The sequence below is a fragment of the Macaca nemestrina genome, chromosome 16 (assembly GCF_043159975.1).
Source record: "Macaca nemestrina isolate mMacNem1 chromosome 16, mMacNem.hap1, whole genome shotgun sequence".
Classification (NCBI taxonomy): Eukaryota; Metazoa; Chordata; class Mammalia; order Primates; family Cercopithecidae; genus Macaca; species Macaca nemestrina.
The window spans coordinates 13396794-13420322 of NC_092140.1; the positions used below are offsets into that span (position 1 = coordinate 13396794).

At 38.3% G+C, this 23529-nt stretch overlaps 1 protein-coding gene across 1 annotated transcript in view; it reads right to left on the bottom strand.

Moving 5' to 3' along the window:
* Positions 1-23529, bottom strand: part of LOC105477975 (propionyl-CoA carboxylase subunit alpha) — a 440790-nt gene that overhangs the window by 182424 nt on the left and 234837 nt on the right. Inside the window, exon 18 of the mRNA XM_011734903.2 lies at positions 14202-14304. Coding sequence (XP_011733205.2) covers positions 14202-14304 — 103 coding nt within the window. The remainder of the gene's footprint in view (positions 1-14201; positions 14305-23529) is intronic.

Below are 23529 nucleotides of genomic sequence, written 5' to 3' on the forward strand. Positions count from 1 at the left end.
GTATTTAAAGGGGGTTAAACAAAATGCAAACATTTAATGCAACATTAAGCATGTGAAATAAAAACTTGATTGCCTAAAGAAAGCATGCTATGCTGTTACCCTGGTGACAGGTTAAAAAAGGGACTGTAAGCTGAATAGCTGTATGATATGAAATTAAAATGTTTCACATTGAACAATCCAAAATGAATTGGGAAAGGTTAGAGTAGAGGAGAGAGAAATCAATTCTCCAATGGCAATGGTGAATGGGAAAGAAGTATGAATAGGATTTGCCAGTGGGGTGCAACAGCTGCCAAATATCCTGCAGCCAAAGAATTACAATAATACTGATGAAGTGTGCAAGAGCTTCTGGAATCATTGCAGGGAACAGAGAAATTCTCTGGCAATAATCAGGCTATTCTGTCTTCCACTCAGCTCATACAGTAGGATCAAAATAAAAATATTTTACAATATAATAGTTAGCAAAAATATGTAAATATGCTTTCTTATCCACCGAGTATCTTGTACTTAATCTCACATAGATTTCTAAACCGTCTTAAACACAGTCATATTAAGTAACTGAAAAGATCGTAACAGACATAGTAAAAAGTTAGGCAAGCCTAAATGATAATGATTGAGTTAATGTTTTATCTCATCTTATTGCTTTTAGGGGATTTATTTGCTCAAATGAAAGTAGATATTTCCAAAGACAAAGAGTATATACATACGTTTGTAAATATATACTTAAAGTGCTATTTTTTTTATTGTATAGTCAGGTATCACATCACCTTCATTGTCACAGTGAAGTGGCTTATCTGAGAGTATGAAACGAGTTATGATAAGTTGTTTTATTTTCATTGATGTATAAATGTGTTATAATTTCACATGTTCTTTTAATTCAGAAGACATTTTAGCAAAAGAGCCAATATGCACCCATTCAACAATACTTGCTTTTCCTTGGGAACTATTTTCACATGGTTACTTTTTTCTGTGTTTCTCTCCCCACCCATCTTTTAGTGGTTAAGATCACATTTCAAAAACCTTAAACTTTTATCATCTAATTGAAAAATTTAATAACAGGTGAATAAATTCTGTATCTGAAACCAGGAAAGGCCAAGAAAAATAAACAGATAATTGTCTCTGCTAGGCAGAAATCACTAAAAAATCGATTCTCCATTTTATCAGGAAGCCAGATGAGGAAAGATAATACAATACAAATGCAGACACAATGACTGCATATACAGAGAACCCAAGTGAAAATAATTTCCCGTTACGTTACTGTGGCTGAAAGAGTTAAACTGACACCAGGCTGTGTAGCCAGGCACGATACTTGATATGTGCTACTAAGCCTGAGCACAAAGTACACTGATTCCATGCAGCCAAAGTCATCCTCCACAAAAGTGAGTGCTTTATTTTAACTTTTCAGGCTGAAGTATTTCCATCAATATTATAGGCCATAGTGAAGTCGTTTCTTTTTCTGAGTCTTTAACCCCCACTCAAATACCAAGAGAGAAATTATGAGGATAAAGTAGAAACCAGAAAGTGGCCAAGCACGGTGGCTCATGTCTGTAATCCCAGCACTTTGGGAGGCCAAAGCAGGTGGATGACCTGAGGTCAGGATTTTGAGACCAGCCTGGCCAACATGGCAAAACCCGGTCTCTACTAAAAATACAAAAACTAGCCAGCCGCGGTAGTGCGTGCCTGTAATCCCAGCTACCTGGGAGGCTGAGGTAGGAGAACTGCTTGAGCCCAGGGGGCAGAGGCTGTACTGAGCCAAGATCACGCCACTGCACACCAGCCTGGATGACAGAGCAAGACTGTCCCAGAAAAAAAAAAGAAAGAAAAGAAAAGAAAAGAAAGGAAAAGAAAAAAGAAACCAGAAAGTAAAACCTGTGACTTCATGCAATTCAAATAGCATCAGAGCTGAAAAAGGCTTCAGTAATCATCCAATTCAACACTGCCATTTTTCAGAAGAGAAAACTGAGTTAAAAGCTGAATCACTGTGCACAAGGGCCTGTGGAACCTGGAAACATGGCAGTGGGGCTGGGTCCAGATCCTGACTCCTGACACTTCGCTTAGTGCTTGTCCCATCCACTGCACCATGCCAACTGCTCTAACAATTCAGTGCCATATGAGGGAGCCAAAAGAACCAAAGGTGACTCTAATTTTCCCAACCTGAATCACTGAAAAGAGGAAATGCCATAAAGGCCATACAGAATTCAGTGTATGCATTTTCAGTATTTAAGGGATGCGGAGTACACATCTCACCCTGCAATGTCAGTGACCACTAGTATAACATGACCTAATGTAAATTCATTCTCTGGATTTGTCGGTTCTATCAGAGAAAGATTTTCCATCATATGTTAAATTATTAAAAGATATTAACATTGTATAGTCTTTGAAAACCACTTTTTCAAAGAATATTTAACATGGGAAACTGATGACAGCGTAATAATGCATTTTTTAAAAAGACATCCTTTTAAAAGAATGGCCCATTTTCTGGTAAAATCAAAATAAAACTAGACTATGTGTATATACAAAAAAAGGTCAGTCCTCAAAAGGGATGCTGGGATTTATAATCTCCAGTTTCTCCCTCCCATTCTTTCTAGAACCCCCACCAATCCGAAGTTAAGCCCCACTTTCCATGTGCCTCCCCTAAAACTGCTCTAGTCAGGTCTCCTGTGACGTCCACATTGTTCAAAGGTCAATGGTCATTCTCCATCCCATCTGACACACTGCAGTAGAACACTCCTTTCTCCCTGCCGCCCTTTCTTCATTTGGCTCCCTGAACTCCACCCAGGCCTAGTTTTCCACTTATCTCCTTCTAAGTCTCCTTTGTTGAATCCTCATCTTTCCAGCTTTCTCATATTGAAGAGTCTCAGGGCTCAGGCCTAGGACCCTATCCTCTCTGGCATCAGCTTCCCCTTTTACTCCCTTATAGTCAACTGCAACACTGCAGCCAGGAAGATCTTGTGAATACACATGTTGCTCACACTCTTCATTGCTCAAAACCTTGCAATGGCTCCCCACTTCACTCAAAGTTAAGAGCAGGAATCCTTGACGGTAGCCCATCTGACACAACTCCATTTCCTACTATTCAACAGCTTGCTTACTCCTCTCCAGCTGCATTCAGCAGACTAACATACTGAGCCTCATCCTTCATATCTTCTGAACCCCTTAATTCTATATGAGATGAAAACTGTATCGGTTTCAATCAGGGTTTCTGTTATCCATACCCAAACATCCCCAGTGACTCAGGAGGTAATATAACTGCCACTCTAGAAACAAGGGAAAAGTTACTATAATGGGGCACGCCTATAGTCCCAGCTACTCAGAAGGCTGAGGTGGGAGGAATGCTTGAGCCCAGGAGGTCGGGGCTGCAATCAGCTATGTTCATACCTGGGCAACATAGTAAGACTCTGTCTCTAATTAAAAAAAAAAAAAAAAAAGCAGGGATATGTAAGTCAATAAATGGAACTGATTCCACTGGTTACCCATACGAAAAAATAAAATCAGATCTCAATCTCCTATCATCACACATAATAAATTTGAAATATGAAATACCAGTGTAATAAAGGAAACTTCTAAAAGACCAGAAATAAAAATATAAGTAAATATTTTACAAAATCTTAGGTAGAAAATATTGCTTTTTAAGCATAAAAGCAAAATAAAAACCCACAAAGAAATACATTTATTAAATAACATTAAAAACAAACTTTAATGGTGTCCTATTTACTGGAATATAACATAAAACATCTCATTATTTACTTCACGGAAGAAAACCAGACCCCGATTTTTTCTTTCTTGTCATATATATGTATAGCTATTGTATAAAGAAGTAAAAAATACGGCGTCTTATTCTTGATGGTTTCCTTTTGGTTTATTCATAATACATTTACTTAGTTGTGTACTACAATATATTATAGATTCTTTTTTATTTCTTTATAACAATGAGGTAAAGAATCTGGGTGTTGCAATGTAATTATACAATAGGGCGCGGTGGCTCCAGCCTGTAATTCCAGCACTTTGGGAGGCCGAGACAGGTGGATCACGAGGTCAGGAGATCGAGACTATCCTGGCTAACACGATGAAACCCCGTCTGTACTAAAAAAATACAAAAAACTAGGCAGGCGCCTGTAGTCCCAGCTACTCCGGAGGCTGAGGCAGCCTAAACCCGGGAGGCGGAGCTTGCGGTGAGCTGAGATCCGGCCACTGCCCTCCAACCCGGGCAACAGAGCGAGACTCCGCCTCAAAAAAAAAAAAAAAAAAAAAAAATTATACAATAACAATGATTCTCATATGAAAAAGACAGAATATAGATTACTCTCATTTTATAGGTAAGCTTAAAGTAAAATACATACCTAAGCTCACATTACTAGTAAGTGGTAGAGTTATGACTAAAATCTAGACTTATAACTCTAAATTCTGGTTTTGCTACCATATCACAAAATGTACAAAATGTATTTACATGTTTATATATATTATATGGTTTGGTTCCATGTCCCCACCCAAATCTCAGGTTGAATTGTAAGTCCCAGTGTTGGGGGAGGAAACTGGTGGGAAGTGATTGGATAATGGGGGCAGATTTCCCACTTGCTGTTCTCGTGATAGTGAGTGAGTTCTCACAAAAAGATTTAGTTGTTTGAAAGTAGGCAGCACCTCCCCCTTTGTGCTCTCTCTCTCCTGCCACCCATGTGAAGATGTGCCTGCTTTTCCTTCACCTTCTGCCATGACTGTAAGTTTCCTGAGGCCTCCCCAGCCATGTGGGACCATAAGTCAATTAAACCTCTTTTCTTTATAAACTACCCAGTCTCAGGTATGCCTTTATAGGTATGTAAGAATGGACTAATACAACATACCTATTTACATAGATGCAGCGGTGCATGTTCATGTGTGCAAGCATACCCACGTGAATGAAGAAGGCAGCAGGGAGAGGGAGAGAGAATATATATAACTTGCGTGTATTTCTGTCTTGCCAACCTTGGAATTATAAACAAATACTAATTTGCGGGGGAGTGGACTAGAATGTTTTATAAACACAGCAACTTTCCAAATCACAAAGAAGAACCCCACATCATAATGTCCACATAAGTGAATTCCAAGTGGATTAAAGACATCAACACTGCAGATCTTTTTCTAATTGTTTGCTTAAAAATAAGGATTCTAAACATATCCTCCATAACCTCTATGGAAGGGCAAAATGGGTGAAGGAAGAAAGAAGAAAACAAAAACAGGTCAACAAAATGTAATGCATTTACTATATATCTCCAATAAAAGATGATTTTATAAGACTCACAGGGTCAACATTTCTTTTCAAACATCTTAAAATATATTTAACATATGAAAAGAGATAACACTGTCCACACCCACCTCAGCAGGGCTCAATCCTGAGAACTGGCCTCTAAAAGGGAGTCAGGGCTTACTCTGAGGCATGCCCCCTGCCTGATTCTTAAAACCCGCAAAGTAACAGGAATGCGAAGCAGCCCTCTACTAGAGAAAGACAATTTAGTCACCAGACATTCTACTATCGAGAAAGTTGGCTGGTTCAGCCCTAGAAATGGTGATCATTACAATGATAAAGCAAGAAACTCAGCAGAAAGATAATAACTAGGAAGTTAGGAAGGCTGAATGATAGAGCAGAAGCAAGGATAAAGGACAATCTGTCCAGCTACAAAAACCTGACAAAAGAAAGGAATGGATGAAGAAATAACACTGGAGAAAGGAGGAAGTAAAGAAATTGAGAGAGGGCAAAACAGTATCTTCACTACTGTCTGAGATGCCTGGGATGACGGGCAGTACTCGAGCCGGGGTAAGTTATCCTGATTCTCAAGAAAGCTGAATCCAGATCGAAGAACAACATCTGGATCTAAGGAAAACAGACATTTTGAGCAAAAATAAAGATCACTAAAAATGAGTAAAACGTTACCTTTACTATTTTTTCTTCCAATCATTACCAGTTAGTGAAACAAATTATTATATCAAACTACAATTTCAACAAAATCATTTTAGCTTAAAAAAAGTGATTGTTTAATATAACTAGCTTTTAATGATTCATTTCTGTCAATATAAGTGTTTAAGAATAATTAAAAAGAAACCTTCGTGGTAAGTCAGTAAAAAATTTAGTTCATCAAATTTATTTTATATTCATCCCCCCAAAAATTGCTATTATTTCTGACATTAACTTTTCTTTTTTTCTAAAATGTACCACTATCGTTTCACTACGGGTATGTATTATTAATGTGTTTTTCCAAGTCATAAATGATGAAAGAGTGAAGCCCATAGAGAAATTGGAAAAATAAGATCAGCAGCCAAAACAAGCAACACAAAGGAAGGGCTGTGGGCTACTGGTTTGGAAGGAAAAACATTTCACGAACACACCCATGACAAAGCAATACAGAGCCACACCTGGAGGGTGACTCTTAGACTCCATTCCCAAGCCGATTGTGAAAACATGACTCTAAAGCCAAAATGCGAAGGTTCAAACACCCTACATCAGCTTTCATGATGTAGGTGTCAGGGACCTCCTCAGAAAGCAAGCCAGAAACACAGCTTCACTTAGCTAAACAAGATTACGCTTTGTGAAGAAGCACAGTATATTTGCTAAATGTTACAGCTCTCCGCTGTTATAGGTTGTAGCAATTTTACAATAAACTGATAATACTATGTAAGTGATAGTACCTTTTTTTCAACAGAAAATAAACTCACCAAAAATGAACAATTTCTGCTGTATAGGAAATAAATGTGCAATTATCTGGATAAGTGAACTTGCAGTCTACAGTTCATAAATACATATTTTGTTTCTAATTTATAAAAGATAATGAGTTCAAAAATAAGATACTTAAATTTTTTAATGTAGCAATTATCACATTTACAATTTTAGCTAGAAATTAGCAGAAGACTATAAAGTAAGATTGCTTCTTAACCTCTACTTTATAAAGCAATTGCCCTAAATATTTCAACAATCTCTAAGGAATGTTAGTGTTTGAACTATCTAAAACACTATAAATCATAATATAAAGTATTCTGTGTTTCCCAAAACCATTCATTGGAATATTAATTTTTCAAAGAGCTTTTAGGAAAAAGGTTTTCACAAGAAAAAAAGAGTTTAGGTAACAGTCCAACTATATCCTGCTCTTAAAGAGTTTAAGAATGCATTTTAGTATATAGGAATACCTTGGAGACACTGTGAGATCAGTTCCACTGCAATGAAGCAAATATTTCAATAAAGCAAGTCACATAATTTTGTTAGTTTTCCAATGTGTATAAAAGTTATGTTTACACTGTATTGTAGTCTATGAAGCAGGCAATAGCTCTTAAAACCAATGTACAAACTTTAATTAAAAAGTACTGTAGGCTGGGCATGGTGGCTCACACTTGTAAACCCAGCAGTTTGGATGGTCAAGGCAGGCAGATCACAAGGTCAGGAGATCGAGACCATCCTGGCTAACATGGTGAAACCCCGTCTCTACTAAAAATACAAAAAGTTAGCCAGGTGTGGTGGCACGTGCCTGTAGTCCCAGCTATTTGGGAGGCTGAGGCAGGAGAATTGCTTGAACCCGGGAGGTGGAGGTTGCAGTGAGCTGAGATCACACCACTGCACTCCAGCCTGGGCGACAGAGCGACACTCTGTCTCAAAAAAAAAAAAAAAAAAAAAAAAAAAAAAAGGACTTTATTACTAAAAAATGCTAACCATCATCTAAGCCTTTAATGAGTCATAATCTTTTTGTTGGTAGAGGGTGGTGCTGACTGATCAGGCTGATGGATGCTGAAGGCTGGGGAGGCTGCAGCAGTTTCTTAAAATAAGACAACAATAAAGTTTGCCAAACCAATTGATTCTTCCTCTCATGAAAGGTTTCCCTGTAGCATGTTATGCTGTTGATACCATTTTTCCCACAGTAGAACTTCTTTCAAAATTAGAGTCAATCCTCTAAGCTGCTTCAGCAACTAAGTTAATGTAATATTCTAAAATCCTTTTCAACAATGTTCACAGCATCTTCACCAGAAGTAGAGTCCATCTTAAAAACTTTGCTTTTTAAGCAAAATTTCTTCGCTCATCCATTAGAAGCAACTCTCATCCATTCAAGTTCTACCATGAGATTGCAGCAAGTCAGCCACATCTTCAGATTCTACTTCTAGTTTTCTTGCTACTTCCACCCCATCTGTAGGTATTTCCTTCAATGACCTCTTGAACACCTCAAAGCCAGTTCTTCCAAACTCCTGTTAATGTTGATCTTTTATTTTGCCCATTGAAGCACAAGTGTTCTTAAGAGGATCTAGAATGGTGAATTCTTCCCAGAAAGTTTTCAATTTGCTCTGTCCAGATCCATCAAAGGAATCACTATTTACGGCAGCTATCGCCTTGTGAAATGTATTTCTTAAATAAGACTTGAAAATCAAAATGACTCCCTGATCCATGAGCTACAGAATGAACGCTGTGTTAGCAGGCATGAAAACAACATTAATCTCCTTGTGCCTCTCCATCAGAGCTCTTGGGTGACCAGGTGCACTGTCAATGAGCAGCAATCATTTGAAAAAAATATTTTTTGTTTTGAGAGTAGGTCTCAACAGTGGGGTCAAAATAATCAGTAAATAATGCTGTAAGTGTACATTTTGTCATCCAGGCTTTGTTATTCCATTTCTAGAGCACAAGGAGAGCAGATTTAGTATAAATATTTAAGACCCTAGGGATTATGGAATGGTAAATGTGCACTGGCTTCTACTTCAAGTCATCAGTTGCATTAGCCCCTACCATCAGTCCTTTGAAGCTCTAAGCCAGGAATTGACTTTTCCTCTCTAGCTATGAAAGTCCTAGATGGCATCTTCTTTCAATAGAAGGCTGTCTTATCTATGTTGAAAATCTGCTGTTTAGTGTAGCCACCTTCATCGATGATCCTAGTGAGATCTTCTAGATAAATTACTGCAGCTTCTACATCAGCACTTGCAGCTTCCCCTCCACTTTTATGTTATGGAGACAGCTTCTTTCCTTAAATTTCATGAACCAAGCTCTGACAGCTTTAAGCTTTTCTTCTGCAGCTTCCTCACCTCTCTCAGCCTTCACAGAATTGAAGAGAGTTAGGGCCTTGCTCTAGATTAGGCTTTCACTTAAGTTAATTTTGTGGCTGATTTGATCTTCTGTCCAGACCTATAAAACTTTCCCCATATCAGCAATAAGGCTGTTTCACTTTCTTATAATTTATGTGTTCACTGGAATAGCACTTTTAATTTCCTTCAAGAACGTTTCCTTTGCATTCGTAACTTTGCTAACCATTTGGCACAAGAGGCCTAGCCTGCCTCAGCTTTCAACATGCCTTCTTCACTAAGCTTAATCATTTCTACTTTTCGATTTAAAGTGAAAGATGTGCTACTTATTTCTTTCACTTGAACACTTAAAAGGCCACTGCTTTGTTATTAATTAGCCTAACTTCAATATTACTGTATCTCAGGGAATAGGGAGACCCAAGGAGAGTGAGAGACACTGGGAATGGCTGGGTCAGTGAATCAGAACACACACATTTGTCAATTAAGTTCACCATCTTACATGTGCATGGTTTGTGGCACCCCAAAACAATTACAACTGGAACATCAAAGATCACTAATCCCAGATCACCAAAACAGATATGATGATAATGACGAAGTCTGAAATGTTATGAGAATTACCAAAATGTGACAAAGAGACAGTGAATACATGCTGTTGGAAAAACAGCACAAAAAGACTTGCTTAATGCAGGGTTGCCATAAACCTTCAATCTGTAAAAAATGCAGTATCTGAGAAGTGCAATAAAGCAAAGGACAATGAAATGAGGTGTGCCTGTATGACAGTCTCTAAGAGGTTTCCAACTTAACAAGGGATTTTCCATGTTTATTTAAACACAGAAACATTTTCTTAAGTAATGCATTTTAATACCTCCCTCAAACTAGTGCTCTGTGGAGTACACTTTAAGGAATACAGTTGAAGTCTAAAACTGTGTGCATTTGATTATTACGAAAAAAATCATTGAATTAATGAGTACAAAAGCATGCCCGAAGCCATTTCCTAATGGGCTCAAAGGGGCATATATATTATTATTAAAGAAGAAACAGTCAAAGGGATAGGGATGTATCATATTGCTAAGTCCTTAGGAGCTACAATTATGGTTGTCAAGGATCTCAAACTCAACTCCCTAAATGGAACTTCTCATATTTTCCTTTCAAAGCTGCTCTTGCACTTTTGTTATTACCACCATCCACCAAGTCTTCCACGTCAGTAACCTGACTCTTTAATATTTGTTTCTACTCAAGTTTCAAATACAATTTATTTTTACATGTATCTTCCATCATCTTAACTTCTCATAATACTCCCCACCTCTTTCAAGCCCTTTGTTGGTATCTACATTTGCAGTTTTTTTAAGTTGCATTAACAAATAATTTACATGTATAACATCTATACATTTTACTTTTTATTTTATTACTTCGAGACAGGGTCTCACTCTGTTACCTGGGCTGGAGTGCAGTGGCGTGATCTCAGCTCACTGCAACCTATGCCTCCCAGGCTCAAGCAATTCTCTTGCCTCAGCCTCCCGAGTAGCTGGGACTACAGGCATGCACCACCACGCCTGGCTAATTTTTGTATTTTCAGTACAGACAGGGTTTCGCCATGTTGGCCAGGTTGGTCTCGAACTCCTGGTCTCGTGTGATCAGCCCGTCTTGACCTCCCAAAGTTGGGACTACAGGCGTGAGCCACTGCACCTGGCCAAAAACATCTACACATTTTAATTGTACACTTCTCGGCCTTTTGGCTAAGATCAAGTGAGATTGTAATACATTTATATAGTTGTACATCCATCACCACAATCCAGTTTTAGAACAATAAAACTCATGTGCAGTCAATCTTGCTCCCATACCCAGACCACCACCGATCTTTCTTTTGTTCTTTATACTTTTTGCCTTTCCTAGAAATTTCAAATAAATGAAGTCATACATTACATAGTCTTCTTTATCTAGTTTCTGTCTCTTCACATGTTATTTCTGAGATTTACACACATTAGTGAATGCAGCTGTTTATTCTTTGTTACTGCTGAATAAGCTCATGGTATGGATATGCCACTTTTTATTTATCCATTCGTTACTTGATGCATATTATTCTAGTGGGTGTGTAGTGATATAGATATGTGATTTTGTTTCTCCACTGACTGATGACGCTGAGCATTTTATCATGAACTTACATGCCATTCATTTATCTTCTCTTATAAAAAGTCTATGTCAAACCTACTGCCCGTTTTTTATTAGATTGTTTAGCTTATTTTTGTTTGTTTGTTTGAGACGGAGTCACGCTTTTGTCGCCCAGGCTGGAGTGCAGTGGCACGTTCTTGGCTCACTGCAACCTCCGTCTCCTGGGTTCAAGCAATTCTCCTGCCTCAGCCTCCCTAGTAGCTGGGATTACAGGCGCCTGCCACCATGCCTGGCTAATTTTTGTACTTATAGTAGAGACGAAGTTTCGCCTAGCTCAGGTCTGTAATCCCAGCACTTTGGGAGGCCAAGGCTGGCAAACTGGATCACATGAGCCCAGGAGTTCGAGACTAGCCCAGACAACATGGTGAAACCTCATCTTTACAAAAAACACAGAAATCAGCCAGGCATGGTGGCATGTGACACTGAGGCAGGAGGATCACTGTAGCCCAGGAATTCAAGGCTGCAGTGAGTTATGACTGTGCCACTGCACTTCAGCCTAGGCAACAAAAGCAAGACTTCATCTCTCTTAAAAAAAAAAAAAAAAAAAAAAAAAAGAAGAAAAGAAAAAAAATAGTTTACCAAACTTTCTAGTAGAAAACAATTTGAAGAAATTGCACTGCAGGTAGCACCACAAGCAAAAGGAGGCAGGGAGTGCACTGGAAGAGACGATGTAAAGATAGAAGATAGAGTCGTCTTGAGTTACACACAAGTAGCCCTTTGTTAAAACTGTACAGGTAAGGCTGGGTGCAGTGGCTCATGCCTATAATCCCAGCACTTTGGGAGGCCCAGGTGGGTGGACCACCTGAGGTCAGGAGTTCAAGACCAGCCTGGCCAACATGGTAAAACCCCATCTCTACTAAAAATACAAAAAAAAATTAGCCAGATGTGGTGGTGTATGCCTGTAGTCCCAACTACTCGGGAGGCTGAGGCAAGAGAATCGCTTGAACCCAGGAGATGAAGGCTGCAGTGAGCCGAGATTGCACCACTGCACTCCAGCCTGGGCAACAGAGCAAGACTCTGTTTCAAAAAACAAAAACAAAAACTGTACAGGTAAGAAGTGTATATGTGTGTTTGTACATTTTACCTTAAAAAATTAACAAATGGGGAAAGTGTGGAGTGGGTAGAGGTAAAGATGAAACAAGGAAGGTAGATTTTTCACGGTTGTTGAAGCTAGATAATGAGTGCACGGGTGTTTAATATACTGCTGCACAAGTAATTCAAACCATATTCCCAGGATGACTCTAATTATGCAAAGTATAAATGCTACATGTATGTATATAAAAATACATATATACACACACATATATACATATATATATATATACTTTGAAGGGATTCTACCAAAACATTAAAAGTAATTATTGAATAATTATGGGATGACAGGTAATTTTTACTCTCCATCTTTTTAAGCCCTTTTCAGATTCTCCCACACAGTAAGGCAGCACTCTCTGAAAATAACTTGCATACATTTCTTAAAAATCAAACCAGTCATATTTAGCTACACTCAGAACTTCTGAAATAATCAAGGTCCAAATAACATCTGAAGGTAATTAGGATATGAATACTGCATTTATCAAAAGAATAATAAGAAATACGAAATTCAGGTTTTAAAACAAAAGCAACATTCTCTCCTACACACACATCCATCCAGACAAACGCTGTCCAACAGAACTTGATGGTGGAAAGGCTCTCTGCCACGGTGGGAAGGCTCTCTGAGTTGAGCAGTTGCTGCTAAGCACGTGTGGCTATGGAACAGCTGAAATGTAGCCACATTTCAGGTGACTTTGAAAAGGGTTCTTCCATTCACTTTAACCTTAATTGCCATACATGGTTAGTGCCTCCCATACTAGACAGCACAACTATAGGGAGAAAAAACAATCAAACAACAAGCACTGGGGTGTGCGGACACAGGGGGAGCAAGACCATTCAAATAAGACAACAAAATCCTGCTCGCGGGAAGTTTATATTGGGAAAGAAGTTTAATTTGGGAAAGAAGATATTAAACAGATGTACAAGCATATTCATGGTTCTATTGACGATTTTCCTCCTCCATCCAGTCATTCAGTCGTTTACTGATATTCTATATCCCCTCATCTCTCCCTGGTAGCTACCAAATCATAACTTTTACAAAGATGCACTGTAAGCTTCCTACTCTTTCTAGGTAAAGAGAGTAAGTGAAGAGTACCAACTACACTGAGAATTTTGGATTAAAACCGCATTAGCCACTAAGATACAGCCTAAATCCAATTTAGTTTCTCCTCTGCCTAATTCTTCAGGGGTAATTTCAGTTTCTGATTTGTGCTTTTCAAAGCTAGTTGGTCACCTTCCATCTTTTTTTTTCTTTTTTTTAATCTTTGTTCTTCCTCTTGTGAAAAAGTAAAAAGGAAAAGAAATTGAAGTAACAATTTATCAACAGCATGATTCCTTTAAAGGGATTGCTCCAGCAAGTAAACACACATTCATAATAAATAATCCTCTCTCTAGAAGCACCAATGACATTGAGGTTTTCTTTCTATTTATCCGGATATAAAGCATGTTTCCCTTTTACCTGGGTCACTAGGAAGCTAAAAGGCACACGTGCGCCTCACAAATGACTAACTCAACCTGGTGTTAATTCCTTCTTGTGTCTTCACTAGTTTCTGATATATATTTTTTTAACTGCCGAGATTCATTCCTACTTTTAATATACTTCTCCAAACGTTTTTCAAGATACATAAATAAAACAGAAATCATAAACACAAACTACTCGAACGGATTTCCCATCGGATTTCAGAATACCTTTTTAGGTCCAAATTAAAAGGGCCAAGATCCTTTTATCCTTTCTGAACTTAAAAAACTTGTTTAAACAAAATGTAAGCAATATCATATCTATACAGTGTGACTTTATTATACTTCTCCAAAGACCCATAAGATCTCTAGAACTGAGATCAGCCACATCTTTTATTAGTTATTTCCTATGTAGACTGGATTATCAATATAGTTCTGCTCATTTATTCTGTTTTAAATGATTACCATACCTTGAATTTTCTTGAAAATGTTGTGCTCTTAACTGGAAAGCCACAAACAATGACGATGCTATTGCCAATAACTGGTTCTTCTCGCTCTTGGTTAGCATGTGCCCTGAGGGAAATCAATCAACCAATCAATCAATCAATCATATATGTTAACATCTGTGCTTCTCTCCTATAGAATTACTAGTCATTCAAACAAGTATTTTATAGGGCATCTATTATGCAGCTCGGATTGTACTAGGCACTGGGGTGTGTGGACGTTGAGGGAACAATACCATTCAAATAAGACAACAAAATCCTGCCCACGGGAAGTTTATATTGGGAAAGAAGTTTAATTTGGGAAAGAAGATATTAAACAGATGCACAGAACAAAAACAATTAAAAAAAAAAAAATCCACACAGAGATCTCCAGGAAAAGCAAAAGCTCCTCACATCTGCTTCTCTCTGTACCTTCCCAGCCCAGCTTCCCTGCTGAGGAAAGTGAGGATAGCGTGCAAGAAGCCCCAGTCCCTGGAGAAAAGGAGAGCGGCTGGTCAAGGACACAGACAAGGCAATGCTTTCTAGTGCGAAGATCCAAAGAATATCACGCCGTGATTCTTCTGCCTCTCTGCATGAATCCCAATCAACCAACCAATCTCTCTCCTCCTCTCACTCATACTATCTTCCTACCACTACACAGCTGGACCTGGAATAGTCGGCAGGCCGCGAAGGCCTGGGGTGAGTGACTGATTGAAGAATTTGCATAATTCTTCAAGAAGGTTGTGAGTCAAGGTAGGATTCTAATACTCCAGGGTCTATAGGTTAAAACGTCCCTTAACAGCTCTGTAACCTCATCACAAATCTAAAACTATTTATTTACCACAGTACTACATACAGATAGTAGAGTATTAAATAGGACAGTATGAGCAACTTGAATGCTGGCTCGTCAGCCATAAGGTGCTACTTTTACAGTCAACCCTCCATGGATTCAAATAACTGCAGGTTGAACATATTTGAGGGAAAAAAAATGTATTGTTGTCTGTATTGAACATGTACAGGCTTTTTTTTCTTGTCATTTTTCCCAAAGCAATGCAGTATAACAATGATTTGTGTAGCATTTACATTGTATAAGCATTATAAGTAATCTAGAGATGATTTTTAAATCTAGGATATGTGTTAGGTTATATGTAAATACAACACCAGGGACTTGAGCTTCTGTGGATTTCTGTATCTGAAAGGGTCCTAGAACCAATCACCCACAGATACCAACAAACAAATGTACGATTCAAAAAAAGAAAAAAAACTAGTTGCCTAAACTTATTTGGAAGAAATGAAGTAATTTAAGCATTATGTCTAAAAATCACTCAAAATACAAATAAGACTAAAAACATTCAAAATTAAGATACAAATGCTTTCAATATCTACAGCACAATTTTCCACAGGGAAGTAATCTATCTGTTCCCTGAAGGGCAAGGAGAGCACAGGTAAGCCACCCTCTTTGAGACAAACCTAGACATTACATAAAACGTAATACAAATATGGGATCTACCACCTGGTTCTGGGAATTCAATCCTAGATCCTCACGATGGCCTAATAAACCATACTCTTACGGGCATTGGAAAGTTCCTCATTCTCCCCAGACACCTAAGCAGTGATGAAGACATCCCATATGATTACATAATTACTCTATATGAGAAGTATTACAAAAATCTGGTCTCAGTCTTGTCAAAACACATAGTTGAGAAGAACAGTTCTCATAGCGTGACCTGCCAACAACTGGGAGTCCCCAGGAGTCCTTCCAAGGTCAAACGATTTTCATACAACTACTAAAACGTATTTGCTTTTTTAACTCTAGTTTTCTCAAGAGTATACTGCAGAGGTTCCCAGATCCAAGGGACACATATTGTGTGATGACATCACTGCTCTCATGTCAACACATAATAGATTTATTACTATTACTTTCAGAACAAATGAGTAAATATTTTCAAGTTCCTCAGTTTTAATTTATAATGTGGCAAATATCAATACATATAATCACAAAAGCTCTCTGGAGTGTAAAAAGAACCAGTGCTTCTCAAACTTCACCAAACATCAGAATCACCTGGACTAAAGGTGCTGCGTGTGCTTCACCAGCGGACTGACTGGTAAAAGGTATGCGGGCAAGAGGTAATAATCTGCATTTCTAACAAGTTCCAGGGTGATGCTGATGCTACCAGTCTGCAGATTTCACTTTGAATACAACTGTTCTGGACTGATATTGATCGAACTGTGTAAAGAAACTGTTTAGTAGTTCATGAAGCCAGCTTAATGTGTCATGTACAGCAAGACAAATTATCAGAGCACTTTAAACACAGTATTTTACATGACAATGTTGTGTGTGTTTATATGCGTGTATACTATGGCCGGATGTAAAATGTATTTCTCATGGTGGTTCACAATCAAAGTCCTTTACAAGTCAGTTCTTTAGACACATATGCACAGTATATACCATCAGCAAGGGAAGAGGCAGTGCATTAGGGGAACCCATTCACTGCAAGATGCTCAATCAGTATTTCATCTAGTCTAACCAACTGTTAGTGCCCGGATCCAAGCAATATCAAGAGCGGTCTCCCAAATAAAATGGACCATCATTCATAACATCTCCCACGCAAACTGATATGATGCACGTCAACTTCAAGCATTTTATTGCTATTCCACTTCAAAAGGGGGGTACTCGGTTCCAACAGGCTCTGTATAAGAAGTCTGATCATAACTGACCTATTCTTATAACGATTCTAGCATAATGCTACTCCTGATCACAGGCCAGAGTGGCCTCGATCTCTGCAAGCTCCCCTGCAGCCTGATACTAAGTAAGGCGTGTCTTCCCTGGCTCTGACCTTTAGCTCCTTTTGAATGGTCTCCCCTGTTTGCCCTCTGGGGGCGGTGGACCAGTTTGGTGTTGAGTCAGACACACCAACACTGCATTCTGGGCTAGTAAGCTAAGGCGAATGTACCTCATTCCCTTTTCTGAGTAGCTTCTAATCTGTAAACCCTGCCTGGCTGCCATGAGGGGAGCTGGGAATGCATGCTGCCTGTTAACCTGCTGCCTGTTAACCTCATGTAAGTCCCATGAGGGCAGCTCCTTTTTCTGTTCACTGATGAATCCTACGCACCTGAAACTTGGGAGCACAGTACGTATTTAAAAAGCTCTCCAATTCTTCCCACCCCTTTCGGCAAGTGTGAAAGTAAACCAAGAGTGCTGTAATCCAACACTTGGTTCCCCTCTCCCCCAAATCTGACGGAGAAGACTGAGAGGATGCTGCTGGGTGCATGTGGAATACAGGTGTTGAGGAGGCAGAAGGACTGAGCACTCCAGCCTCACATGCGGGACACATGCAGCCTCGAGCACTCTTCAGAGGACCAAGTCACTTGTACTTGTTACAGGTCTAGATGGAGTTCTAAGGCTTTCTTAAACCCAGCTTGGAACGTTCACAGCATTCAAGCTTAGAGCCTCTACTGAGCTGTCAACGAGGCTGGGCACAGTGGGCTCTTCAGTGAGGACATGTCTGGAAAAAGCTGCAGCTCTTGGTTTTAAAAGCCTTAGGCTTTTTGACAATTTTACCTCTGTATTCCCAGAGCCTAGAGCACAACCTTTGATCCAACAGGCTCTATAAGTATTTGTGACTGAAAGGAGAAAAACTTCCTCCTCACAACTATTACCTTCTTAAACTTCTGGGGAGATAATTTCAAGTAAAAGTCCCAACCCCTATATGTTTATTATCTCCTCTCCTTGTTCATTAAGCCACTAATTACTGGAGTTCAAAACCATGTAGCAGCACCCACAAGCTTTGTGACATGCCACTATGACCCTGATGCCACTGGCCACCCTCACTGGCATGATGCAGTTTTCAAGAAGCCTGACCTGCGTGTTTCCCAAGTGGTTTTAGGTCTACCATTTATTTTAACAGCTATGCATTGGTTCCCATTAAATGTAGTGTTTTCTGGTTTTTCTGTGTGTTTGTTTGTTTTTGTTTTTTGAGACAGAGTTTTGCTCTTGTTGCCCAGGCTGGAGTGCAGTGGCACGATCTCGGCTCACCACAACCTTTACCTCCTGGGTTCAAGCGATTCTCCTGCCTCAACCTCCCGAATAGCTGGGATTACATGCACATGCCACCACGCCCGGCTAATTTTGTATTTTTAGTAGAGACGGGGTTTCTCCAGGTTAGTCAGGCTGGTCTCGAATTCCCGACCTCAGGTGATCCGCCCCACTCGGCCTCCCAAAGTGCTGGGATTACAGGCATGAGCCACCGCGCCCGGCCATAGTGTTGTATTAAATAATGCGGATAGAGGTCCTGATTCTGAGCCAGGCCCGTTCTCTCTTTGTGGGCTATGGCTTGTTGACCATTGGCAGCTTTGTCTGTAGGGTAATGTGGCTGGACTATTCTGTTGGGGAATCTTTAGGTAATCTCACTGGGGGTTAGATTTTTCAAGGATCTTCTACTCTCATGTCTGTGCATACCTGTGTGTCTGCCAGTATCCTGGGAATCAACTGAGGAATGAAGGCTGGGACAGGGAGTGTCACATTTAGTATGTCCATGTTCCCTCAATTCTTTGTCCTCCTGTGCCTGGTGCCCCCTTGTTTTTATCCTCTGCAGAGAAGAATCTGAAAGCTTTAACCAGGATGAGGGAGAGAGAGTCGCCTTACTCTGAAGAGTGAAGGAAGTGATATGGAGAAAACTTTACAGAGATTTTAGGCCAGTAGTGCTTCTTTAGGAATTTCCTAGGGTACCTGGAGCTAATAATTATTGAGACTTCTGAAGGGTTCTGCAGTGGTAATGAGCTACTTCTCAGTTTCTCCATTGTCAGCTTAGGATTCAACTTTCTTAGGTTACTAAGTCAGTTAAGAATCATCTTTCAGCTTTTCATTTTACCAAATGCTATTTCCTTTCTTTTTCCTAGTGGGCTTGTGTCTTTAAAAAACTCAAGTCAGTAGATTTGGGGATAGGGCAAAAAAATGTGTATATTTTTAAGCTATCATCTTACCTCAAAACTGGTTAAAGTATTTTCTTTAGCAATTTCCTCAAAAGGAATATCTATGGTAAAATAGTTCTGAATCCTTATTTAACTGAAAACAACTTTGTTTATATTGATGATGATATCTTAGCTGGGTATAGTACTCTTGAGTCAAATTCCTTCCTATGTAGCAGACACTATTCTAAGATTTCTAACTTCCAGTTTATAGAGTATGAACATAATCTCACTGTACATTCCTTGCATCTTCTTTCTTTTCTCCTGGAAGCTTTAAAAAAGTATTTTTTTATATGCCTACTGGAGTTAATTTTTAAATTAATCCTGTCTGAATCTCAGTGACTCTTTCCAAGAGTACCTAACACTTTCTTAAGAACAGTGAGAAAACACTCTCTATTATTTCTTTAAAAATATCCTTCATTCCCATTTTTCTTTTCATGGAACTCCTAGTATGCATTTATGTGTAAAATCTTCTGGATCTTCCCTCCATATCTTTATCATTTTCCACATGATTTCATTCTCTTTACCTTTTTGCTACGTATTTTGAGATACTTCTATTTATTCCTTTGAGTCACTAATTTGGATCTTAGTAGTGACCATCCTACCTTCCACATTGACTGCTGAATTGTTTTATTTAGAAAAATCACAGATTTTTAGTTCATTATGTCTTTCTCCTCTAATTCAGTATTTTTAAGTGTTCTTCCTATTTTTCAGTAAGCATAGTCATCTGCCTCCTACAACAGCAGCTCTAAAACTGAGCACCACCTGTCCTTAGTGAGTCTTCTAGGTCTTCCTCCCTAGATGAGTAATCCTTTTCCTTTTTATACCAGGGACTCTGCTCAATATGCAGGCCAAAGAGTCAGGCAGTGGTTTGCTGGTAAATGCTTAACAAACAACTGAGGTGTGTGGGAAGGAGAAAAGCCACAGGGTACAACCAATTTCCTTATAGTAAATACATTCTTCATGGCTGATTTCAAACCACCAACTTCAAAGGGGATTGGCTTATGAAGATGTGCACACATGGCTCTCACAAGTGCAGCCCAGCTCCCATGGAGAGTCCGTGGAGAGGTATTCCAATAGTCTAAATGCTACCTCATCCTTAAAGTCATTCTTGATTCCCTCAAATGGAACTGGGTTTTGGGTGTTTTTTGTTTTGTTTCGTTTTGTTTTCGTTTTTTGTTTTTGTTTTTGTTTTTGCTCTTCTATCAAGATACTTTGCTTACATCTTTACCAGGCACTTACTTTATCCTGTCCTGTAGTACAGTTGGTACTTTACATGACTATTTCTCTCATGATGTCAGCTCATTAAGAGCAGGTAAAATATACCCATCTTTGATTTTCTTCTACAGCCTACACCAATTATTTGTTGAATTAATGATTGAATTCAGTCCAAATATCATAGTAGTATTTTTAAAAGTGTAGACATACTTGACTAAATTCAACAGAAAAAAACAGAAGTATAAGTAATTATATACTTTCTGTGTTGAATGAAATTTTTACCAGAAGATCTGTAACTTCTTAAAAGAAAGAGATAAATCTGACAATTTCTTTTGATGAGGCTCGAGGTTGAAGTATAGGAAAGTATCAGAGAAATAAGCCCAAAATGTTCATTATAGGCCAAATGAAATTATAGTTCTTAAAATACCTTCTTCCTCATATTCCATTTATTTTTCAGAATCAAGGGAAACAGCTTTTCAACATTCACATCTAAAGAAATGACAAGAATAATTTCTCATGTATCCTATTTTTTAATTTTAGAAGCAATCGTTTCAAAGTTTAACTCTAAGAATCTCTAGTAAAACTGTCTTAGTTTACATCCACATAAATGTGGGATAATAAACATATACAATAGAAAATGTTAATGCAGTCATAAAAATAGGTGCTTGCCTATAATAGTGCCTAGGACAGTTGGACAGATGGGAAGCAGATGGGGAACCCCAAAGGGGCAAAATGACCTGGCCCCAAACATATGGAGAGGATCCTGGATTAACTGTAGTTACCACTTCCTGCGGTCTCTAGGGCACATATATCAAACAGTCAAAGACGATACAGTTTAATATATCTAAGACCTGATCTGGGGGGAAAATGGAGAATGAGAAATACAGCAATCTGAAGAAGAATGAGAGACAGTAACCATTCAAAGAACAAATGACATGAAAATAACGAGAAAATAAAATAAGAGGGAGACATTAAGAATGGCAAATATAGGAGTGTGTTTCTAAAATATTTAGAGGCAATATAACAAGTAGCAAACCCTGATTGAAAACATTAGTGATTTATGAATTTGAATCTCAGCATAACTCAAAGACTACTCAAATAGGAGTTGAATAAGCCTAGGTTCAATTCGTGGCATTATTATCTTATTGGTCATTTAGCTTTACGGGTATCTCAGAGCTCTAGTTTCCTCACATGTAAAATGAAGGCTTCAACTAAATTATTGCTAAAAGCAATGTATGACAATTTTTTAAATTGTGTTCCTATCTGGTCTAAGCATAAAAAACAAAATTATGGTGTCCAAGCTGTTAATTCCTTACCAAAAAAGAAATGTAATATATTATATGCATCACAGAAAACTGCAATACTTAGGTTTAAGTATATTTCTGAGTTTGAAGGGGATCCCTTGTCTAGAGGATTTGGGATATTCTCTATTATTGCTAACAGTCCAGCACATAGTAACCAACTCTGATTAGAAAATTTAAATGCCCCATTTTCTTCTTCTCTGCAATACTTTGCCATACATACATATATAGAGACTTATATATAAATGTGTATATGTGTATCTATATAAATACCCATACATGCATACGTTTGTTCTAAAGGTTCTCTATAGTTTTTCCCTGCTTTCTCCTTCTGCCCACTGTTTCCTGTCTTATCACTATCACTGAATTAGCCAGGCAGACATGAAAACATGCAAGTCCTAAGTCCACTTCAAAACGTACTACAACTTTTAATTAAAATTTTAGGAAGGGCAAGAAACTAAATGTTAGTATCAAAATAGAAAGAACTGGTTATCTGGATACATGTATAAATGATTAAAAACATCCAAAGTAGCAGCCAGGTACGGTGGTCATGCTTGTAATCCCAGCACTTTGAGAGGCCGAGTCCAGCAGATCACAAGGTCAGGAGATCCAGTTCAAGCCTGGCCAACATGGTGAAACCCCGTCTCTACTAAAAATACAAAAATTAGCCGGGTGTGGTGACACACGCCTGTAATCCCAACTACTCGGGAGGCTACGGCAGGAGAATCACTTGAAACCGGAAGGCGGAGTTGCAGTAAGCCAAGATCGTGCCACCGCACTCCAGCCTGGGCAAAAGAGCAAAACTTCATCTCAAAAAAAAAAAAAAAAAAATCCAAAGTAATCCTTTCTCATCAATACTATGGGTAAGATTTCTTTTTTTTATTAATTCAACAAATACTTAGTATCTATTACGTTTTGTGCTAGGGATAAAATGAAAAGCAATGACCTAAGGGGTTCTTAGCCTCATTAAACCAACAAATACTAAAAGAATAATCACAAAAGTATAAAACTACTATCCTGGTTGTATTTTATTTTGTATTTTTAAAAATTCAAAAGTTTAGGAAAAACAACCTAATAAATCATTAGTTTTTGTTTTAAGATCCCAAATCAGAGCCATTCTTCATCTGCCTTAATAAAACTCTATAACACTACAGTTTTAAAAGAATATTCAAATCAGTTATCTCTGTTGAGTCTTATGAAAACTCTGTATTATAAATTCTGAGTGGAAAACTGCTTTATAAATGCATTCAACAACTCAACGACATCAACTTGACCTGAATCTATATATAGCTCCTAACATGAATGTGAGTCATTTTACATTAAAACACTTTAATGGATATAAAGAACACTTGAAATGTGGGACAGACTATCTAACCTTCATACATCACTAGCTCATTAAAAATGTATGTAGAGGCTTTCACCTGAATAACATTTCTATTAAGTCTCATCTAAATCTTGTTTATCTTTTGATATCTTATATTAACTATATTTTGAATGCTCACTAAAGGGTTTTCTCTATCTCTCACTTGATGAGCAATTTTTCTACTACCTGGAAATGCTCGCTGAGAACTTGGCAGTGTTAATTTCACATTCCACTCATTACTTTATTCAAAACTTCATTTTTCAGAATAAAATCATCATCTTCCTAGATTTTCATTAATAGTACTAGAATCTGGTTTTCTGAAATATTCTGTGCTATTTTCATAAACATATCTTTTAACAATCACTTTAGAAGAGGTCCTTATATACTCACCTCAGTAGAAAATACAAATCTGATTTGATTTTCAGAAACCAAAAAGGTAGGCTAATCATCTATCTACATGTTTTGC